The sequence below is a fragment of the Camelina sativa genome, chromosome 8 (assembly GCF_000633955.1).
Source record: "Camelina sativa cultivar DH55 chromosome 8, Cs, whole genome shotgun sequence".
NCBI lineage: Eukaryota > Viridiplantae > Streptophyta > Magnoliopsida > Brassicales > Brassicaceae > Camelina > Camelina sativa.
Genome location: NC_025692.1, coordinates 3,326,496 through 3,334,095, shown reverse-complemented (window position 1 = coordinate 3,334,095; position 7,600 = coordinate 3,326,496). Strand labels below are relative to the sequence as shown.

Sequence of the window (7,600 nt, the reverse complement as noted above, 5' to 3'; positions counted from 1 at the left end):
GACATGCAAATGTGTTTCAATGATAAAAACAAGGAAACAAATCCAAAAAGCAGCTAAGGTTGCAATCAATCTTTCTCCCAGCCATCATCAAAAAGGGAATCAAAAATTCACTTACAGTTATATTTAGTGTCATGACCCACCACACGATCGTTTTCATCAACGAGAATGCATCTGCACAAACCCAAACAAATGATCAAGCAGCCACAGTCTATTCGTTGCATGTGTTACATTTTTACTACAGGGTTTAAGTCTCATTCTAGACAAGTTTTGCGTATTACTGAAGATTTCGTCTCGATTAAAAACCTAAACTTTGGGTTTCCTTAATGCAAAAACAAAGTCAATTCAAAAAAAAAAAAATCGAAGAAAAAGGAATCGAGAATTGTTCTCACTCGTCTTCAAACATGAGCCGTCTCTGAACAGCATCCATGCCGGCATCGTTAGTATCGGTCATGTTGACGGCTGAGAAAGCGCGGAAAGAAAGGTGACTCCTCGGCGCCGGAGATCGGATCGGAGAAAGACGAAGAGGGGCAAATCGGGAAGAGGAAGGAGGAGAAGCGAGAGGAAGGAGGGATCTGAGATGAAATGAAGAGAAGCTAAATAGTGAAGAAGCAGTAGTCATTGGATTGGATGCTGTCTTTGTTGTTCCTTTTTTTTTTTTTTTCCTTTTCTTTTTTTTTTCTTTGTTTTCTCAGTAATTGTCACAAACCTATAAATAGACCACACTAACAATTTTATATTAGTATATATAATACATTAGGTTAATTTTCGCGCGGTTATTTAAATTTTGTACCGTTAAATTTGAAAATACGATATGATTTCGTTAAATAACACAATAACTACATATCGAAATATCGTTGATCCTTGTAATTTACGTAATTTCATATTGTGCATGAAAATAAATAAATTTGTAAATATAATTTAAGGTAGATATTTTTTGTATTAGAATAATATTTTTAAGGTAACTAGTTAAATTTACAAAAAAAAAAAAATCTTAAAACTTTTTAATAGTTTTTTAAAAAAATCTTAAACTTTTTAATAGTTTAGTGAATTTTTGTGTGAATCAGATTATTTACTTTCTTAAGAGATACATAATTATGATTTATGAGATATGGTATAGTGTTTAATATTCAGAGTTAAAAGTGTCAAGATTTTTTTCTTTTGGATAAATATGTGAATTTTATTAAACTGAAAGTTTGTAGAAGTTACAACATCTTAATGACTTAATACAATGAACATCCCTTGCCAAAAAAAGATAAAAACAAGGAAGGATCTAAATTTGAATACATGAACATGAGTAGATAAATCTAGTCATATTTTAGCAAAATCTTGCATTAGATCTTTAAAATGTGTCAAGAGAAGGTTGCTTAGACCATGGGACTATCTCTCTTCTACAACTCTCTTCTCAAGTTCACGTTCAATGGATTCATCTACTGGACCACTAGTGATCTTCAGATCGTGCCTTTCTCTCTACAAAACTACACTTTCTAAATCCAAATCTTAAACCCCATTGCTTCCACCTTAACTCACGGATCCAACAATCTTGTCTTGACTTATTTGGAAACCGTGGAAACTTATGGATGATATAGTTTAATTTTCTGTCTCAAAGATGGAAATACGTCGAGGCCCAGATTCGTATGATCGACCTCGGACAAACCCATCTAAACGAAAACAATAGTAAAGTGCAGATGCGAAATATTCGGTCAGACCAAGTTTTTGGTCAAGCTATCATCGACGTGGCTATGACGCCAAGGCAAACACCATCAAGAACTACGGGGGAGTGTCTCAGCTGTGTCACTCCACCGATGGACTCTTGCTCTACACAACATTGATATGTATCTCTAACGGGGTCGGTCTTATGTACACAACCCCGTTAGAGATACAATGTATTGTTAGTACTTAGTACCATATCTTATAAAGGCTCAAAACACAAAATCAAGTTTCATTAAGCAATCATACATTGATCACTTGAGCTATTTCCATGATCCAACTTGGTTTCGTCTATATTATCTTCAGCTTACACTATCAAACTCTCTTTCGACACCCACCTCACCAGAAATCATAGTTTCCACTTGTTAGCTTACATAGTGCAGTAGTATCTACGTTACACTCAAAATTCATTTAATAAATGATCAATTGTCAATTTGGAGATCTCTTCTTCTTTGCAAGTCTCCATCTTTCCTCCCATCAAAAGTCAGCTATTGTCAAGATAACTTGGATCAGAACATGGATGCCGAGTCTTAAGGCCTCGACTCTCGGGTTGCTGCTTCCCTTGCCTTATACCTTTATCTGCCACAAGAGCCATTGGCCCTATTTATACTATTATTTTACTGTGTCTCAATATATGTAATAAGATGATGCATCTATATATCTCGAGCCAGACAACCAAAGTCAAGAGTAATATAGTTACCTTGAAGACGTCGATAGCCCTTTGAGCACTGAGTAATATTGATCATAGTCTTGGTTCTTCAAGAGACAGATATTTCATGCAACAACTCTTTAAGAACCAAAACCCCTTTATCCAGTTCACCGGCAAACTTCTTCAAGAAAAGTTCCCAAGATTCTTTATCGACTTTACCGCTCATAACAGCCATTGAGACAATCTTAATCGCATCCTCTTCTTTCCCTAACTCCTGCAACCCTTCGAACAAAATCAAGAACGTTGTTCTGTTTGGAAAACAACCATTCTCCAGCATCTCTTCAAGTACCCTAACACTTTCCTTAACATTTCCGTTCTTGGACAAGCCTTCAATCAAAACGTTATATGTGAAAGCATTCGGCTTGCATTTCCTCTCAACCATATCGTCCCATAAACGACCCGCCTCTGTCAACTCGCCCTTCTCACACATACCAGAAATCAACGTGTTGTACGTCAAGAGACTAGGGATCGAACCTTTCTCAAACTCGTCGAACAATCTCCTTGCTTCTGAAACTCTCCCTTCTTTGCAAAGCCAATGGATGAGAGTACTCAGAAGAGCATTATCAGGCATACAATTGTTCTTCAACATTTTTCTCCACAGAGCACAAGCTTCATCTACCTTGTGATCTTCACACAACGCGTCAATAACTTTACAACAAAGAGAAGAATCTGGCATGAAACCTCTATCGAGCATTTCATCGAACATGTTACGTGCTTCCCCTGATTTCTTCTCCTTACATAAACCTCGGATCATAACTCCATACGTCACTTCATTCGGCTCAATCTCGTTCTTTTCCATGTCATCCATCACCATAGCCGCCTCAGAGAATCTCCCTAGCTTACAGTAACCATCCATGAGAACAGTGTAAGTAGTCGCATCGGGATACCAACCACGATCCAACATCTCACCCAAAACCCTCTTACCCGCTTCCATATCACCTCTAGCAACGTACCCACCTAAAATCGTAGTGTAAGTCACCAAATTTGCCACCAAACCCATGGCGGGAATTTCGTCGAGCACTTTATATGCACTTTCTATATCATTTTTCTTGCAGAGAGCTTTGACTAATAGATTACAAGTGAAGATGTTGGGAGTGATTCCAAAAGACTCCTTACTGTTCTTAAACATGGCATAAACCAAATCAAATCTCTGATTCTGTATCAAAACGTTTAAGAGTGTGTTTAACGATCTAACGGAGCGTTTCACACCAAAATCAGGGATTCGAAGAAAGATCCTCACAGAAGCTTCGTACCGACCCGCGAGACCGTAGTTTCGAAGCAAATCGATGAATAGATTCTCGCCGCATCTGATCGTCGGGTATGAGTTCCGAAGATCCGCCATGAGAGACTCCACGGGATCGAAAGCACGAGCACGGGATAGTTTGAAGAGAATCGAGTGGTAAGTATCGTAATTATGTGTAAACCCGGGGTGGGATTTACCGGCGTAGAGAAATATCTGGAGAGCGAGATCGATGTTTTGCTGTTGGGTGATCATTGAGACTAACCGCTTTGGGAATAGCCTCTGCGGCCACGGTTTGATCGGTGGTTTCTCAGTGATGTATTGCCGAAGAGAGTCCCCAGAGGAGGCGGAGAAGAGACGACGAGACGTTACGCGTGCAGGGAAGCGAGTAATGTTCACGCGGGGAAGGAACATTATCGCTGCCGTTTTCATCGAGCAGCGGCGAATCGAATCTACGAAGACGACGGCGAGAGATGGATTTTTAAATTTGCCGGTGGCGGTTTTATTAAACCGAAAAAACCCGGTTTTCCCCAACCGGCTACCTTTGGCGTTACACTATGAGGATATGATCGTCATTTCGTGCAGCAACGTGATAATAAATTCGTCCGATAATTCTGCACCTCGCGTTCATCGAACACCAAGGCCAGAAAATACGTAAACGCCCTCCAAGTGTCTTCTTTCTTGCGTTATCCATTTAAGGGTATTATTGACCTCACAGTAAGGAAAATCACAATATTGCACGGATAACGATAACAACACTCGAATTAAATTTCCCGAATTGAAAAAAATTCTCAGATCACCTTTGAAAGATCACACTAGTGTTTTGGACTCGAGCTTCGTCTTCTTCAACAATGCCTCTATCTCTCCGAATCAATCCATCTCCAACGGCTTTCCGTTTCTCACCGACTTCATCTACCGGCGGCGGATTTATCCCCGTGAAGCAGCACTGTCGGATCCTGAGTTCCGGCGCCGTCGCGACGAGAATCGGGTTCTGTTCTGGTGGTGTTTTAGATTCCGGGAAGAGGTGCGGTTCTTATGTGGCGAGGTGTAGCTTAGAAACAGTGAATGTCAGTGTTGGTCAGGTTACGGAGGTTGATAAGGATACGTTCTGGCCAATTGTTAAAGCTGCTGGTGATAAGATTGTTGTTCTCGATATGTACACTCAGTGGTAACGTTTCGATGCACTTCCTCTTGTTTGTGTGACTTTTGCATACCTTTGATTGCAATTTTCCTTGTTTGGAACGACTTGATTATGTCAGATGTTCTGGGAATTGGAAAACTCATGTACATTTTGTTTGAATCTTTTTCATTTGAGCATGAATCTTTGAAATGTCGAATGCTTTAGATTGTTTATAGGTTTTGGGTCAGTCGTTGGGAATTAAGGTTCTACTTTCATTTGTATTCAAATGTTACAGCAGCCCTGGTTACAGTATTGTAAGTATCTCTCATAGTCTTTTCGTCGTGAGGCTTTTCTCTGTTGGGGATGGTTGGATACAACAGGATTTGAATTTTATGCATAGTAACACTTTACAGAGAATACATTGAATTGATAAGCCCTAAAGATGTTCCAATTTACATCATCATGATATGGTTGAGATGAATTTTTTGTTTTGTGTGTTGAGAAAAATAAAAGTTTCGCCTTTTTTTCAAACTCATTGGGGTCTCTGCAGGTGTGGTCCTTGCAAAGTGATTGCTCCCAAATACAAAGAGCTATCTGAGAAATACCAGGATATGGTGTTTCTTAAGCTTGACTGCAACCAAGACAACAAGGTTTGTTCTTCGTTTTGCTATTAATGTGTCTTTATTTGTATGTGAACACAAAAATATTGAGAGCAAAAAAAAACTCGTGCTTTTTGCAGCCATTGGCAAAGGAGCTAGGAATTAGAGTGGTTCCGACCTTTAAGATCTTGAAAGACAACAAAGTAGTAAAGGAAGTGACAGGGGCTAAATATGATGACTTACTTGCAGCCATTGATGCAGCAAGGTCAGGCTGAGTCTCTCTCAATCAGTCATGCTGTAAAGTATTAGAATCATCCTCCATCTTATATGTAATTGGTTTGGTTATCTATGTATCTAACTATCTCTTGTTTCCTTCAATCAGAATCTGTTTTTAAAAATGTATGTATAATAAATATGCTGCGATGATGGTTGAATGTGGTGGTGGTTATGCATCATAAAGTTCATAACCAAATGTTTTTGGGCTGGCTACTGGTTGCTCAGAGGTCACCGATTCTTTAAAACTGTGACATTAACAAATGGATTTTAAATTTGGGGGACCGAGACCGACTGTTGAAAAATATGTTTCTTGTTGATAAAAACTTGTCTTACATGTATGATGTTTGGTGGTTTGTTTTCAATGGGGTGTTCCAACTACATTGTGCTCCTCAAGTCATAACTTCATTTAGTAGTTCACCAAATCCTCTCTCTCTCGCCTAATTTTTTCAGTTTCATAATCCATTTATGCATAAATTATGTGAGACTAATTAATGTATTTTGAATAGTAAAAGATTCAAAATTCTAAAGATAAAAATATAAATATAATCGAGCAATGGTTTATGAGAGAGTCCGTCCACAAGGATGGGGGGGGGGGTAATCGCCCAAATACAGAGAGAGCTACAGATCAGAGGATGACACGTGGCGAAATCTGAAGGCGAGTTAATAACAATCATAAGAGAAACGCGTTCCGAATCAGACATCTTCTCTCTCTCTCTCTCTCTCTCTCTCTCTTTCTGAAGTGAACTGTTGTTGTTGTTGTTGTACTCTCTTTGGTTTCATCGAGACACAGACCTAAACCCGATCTGAACTAAAGAAGAAGAAAGAAAGAATGGCGTCTTCGTCGTTCTCAGTCACGTCTCCGGCTGCTGCTTCCGTCTACTCAGTCACCCAATCATCGTCGCATCATCTCCCTCTCTCATCAACCCGCTCTCGCAGAGTCTCTTTCCGTCTCTCCGCTAAGCCTAAGCTTCGTTTCCTCTCCAAGGTACACGATTCCTTCCCCAATTTCTATCTGATTTAAGAGAAGGTTTTGTGCAATGTGGTGGTCTTTTAGGTTTTCTGATTTTTTGGATAATTTCTATCTAATTCTTTTGGGCTTAATTTCCGTGGATTTTATCGACATTTCCCGATTTGTTTCTCTCTGTGTACGTTCGGCGTCAATTTGGATTCAGAGAAGAGAACATTGTTTCATAGAACAAATGATAAAATGCGATTTCCAGATTTGTTATGGATACAATCTTGATTTGGGGATTTTGCCATTTAGCAGTCTTCTTTTAACATTTGGCATATGAATTTGCAGCCTAGTCGCAGTAGCTACCCTGTGGTGAAAGCTCAATCGAACAAGGTTAGCTCTTTTTTTCACTGATCTCTTTGAGAAAGTGTTTTTTTTTTTTTTTTTTTACCCCAGAAAATTCATTCATTTCTGGACTCTCCCTCCTGCCTTTAAAGGTTAGTACTGGTGCATCAACAAATGCTGCAAAAATTGATGGGCCTTCAGCTGAAGCCAAGGAAAAAATCTCATCGAAGGATTCGTCTTTGTCTTCACCTGAATTAGCTACAGAGGAGTCTATTTCTGAGTTTCTCACTCAAGTAACAACTCTTGTCAAGTGAGTACCGTTGTTACCCTGTTCTACTACTTAAAATCATTTTTTTTTTTAGCTATGCTTAAATACTCACTTTCCATCATGCAGGCTTGTGGATTCGAGAGACATCGTTGAGTTGCAGTTGAAACAACTTGACTGTGAACTAACCATTCGGAAAAAGGAAGCCTTACCTCAACCCCAATCTCCACAGTACGTCATGATGCAGCAACCAAATCAACCATCTTATGCCCAACCAATGGCTCCTCCCCCTGCACCTGCTGCTTCTTCACCAGCTCCTCCCACACCAGCCTCCCTTCCTCCACCTTCCCCACCTACTCCTGCCAAATCATTGCTTCCTACTGTTAA

The 7,600-nt window shown here is 39.5% G+C and overlaps 4 protein-coding genes across 7 annotated transcripts in view; 2 read left to right on the top strand and 2 right to left on the bottom strand.

The window, feature by feature from the left end:
• The window catches only part of LOC104769917 (isopentenyl-diphosphate Delta-isomerase I, chloroplastic), a 3,269-nt gene extending 2,596 nt beyond the window's left edge, over window positions 1-673 (bottom strand). The window contains exons 1-2 of the mRNA XM_010422036.2: window positions 390-673; window positions 116-171 (exon numbers count right to left, since the gene is read on the bottom strand). Of these exons, the coding sequence (XP_010420338.1) occupies window positions 116-171; window positions 390-619 (286 nt within the window). The 5' untranslated portion in view covers window positions 620-673. The remainder of the gene's footprint in view (window positions 1-115; window positions 172-389) is intronic.
• LOC104705933 (pentatricopeptide repeat-containing protein At5g16420, mitochondrial-like) lies at window positions 1,226-4,307 on the bottom strand. Of its 3 annotated transcripts, XM_010422033.2 has the most exons (3): window positions 2,408-4,307; window positions 1,957-2,307; window positions 1,226-1,852 (listed from the first exon to the last, which is right to left on the bottom strand). In XM_010422033.2, exon 1 carries the CDS (start codon window positions 4,086-4,088, stop codon window positions 2,466-2,468), a length of 1,623 nt encoding a protein of 540 aa, XP_010420335.1. In that variant the 5' UTR covers window positions 4,089-4,307; the 3' UTR covers window positions 1,226-1,852; window positions 1,957-2,307; window positions 2,408-2,465. The 3 variants fall into 3 exon arrangements, with proteins under 3 accessions (XP_010420335.1, XP_010420333.1, XP_010420336.1); XM_010422031.2 differs by lacking the exon at window positions 1,226-1,852 and having other exon boundaries at window positions 1,926-2,307; XM_010422034.2 differs by lacking the exon at window positions 1,226-1,852 and having other exon boundaries at window positions 1,926-2,286.
• Window positions 4,414-5,864, top strand: LOC104705932 (thioredoxin F2, chloroplastic). Its single transcript, XM_010422030.1, has 3 exons — window positions 4,414-4,824; window positions 5,327-5,426; window positions 5,516-5,864. The coding sequence occupies exons 1-3, from the start codon at window positions 4,508-4,510 to the stop codon at window positions 5,648-5,650; spliced, it is 552 nt and encodes a 183-aa protein (XP_010420332.1). The 5' UTR covers window positions 4,414-4,507; the 3' UTR covers window positions 5,651-5,864.
• The window catches only part of LOC104705931 (biotin carboxyl carrier protein of acetyl-CoA carboxylase 1, chloroplastic-like), a 4,400-nt gene continuing 3,032 nt past the window's right edge, over window positions 6,233-7,600 (top strand). The window contains exons 1-4 of one of the 2 annotated variants that reach the window (XM_019228291.1): window positions 6,234-6,636; window positions 6,952-6,996; window positions 7,101-7,258; window positions 7,343-7,590. In XM_019228291.1, the coding sequence (XP_019083836.1) occupies window positions 6,481-6,636; window positions 6,952-6,996; window positions 7,101-7,258; window positions 7,343-7,590 (607 nt within the window). In that variant the 5' untranslated portion in view covers window positions 6,234-6,480. Of the gene's footprint in view, window positions 6,637-6,951; window positions 6,997-7,100; window positions 7,259-7,342; window positions 7,591-7,600 lie in introns of both variants that reach the window. The other variant, XM_010422028.2, reaches the window with a different exon arrangement.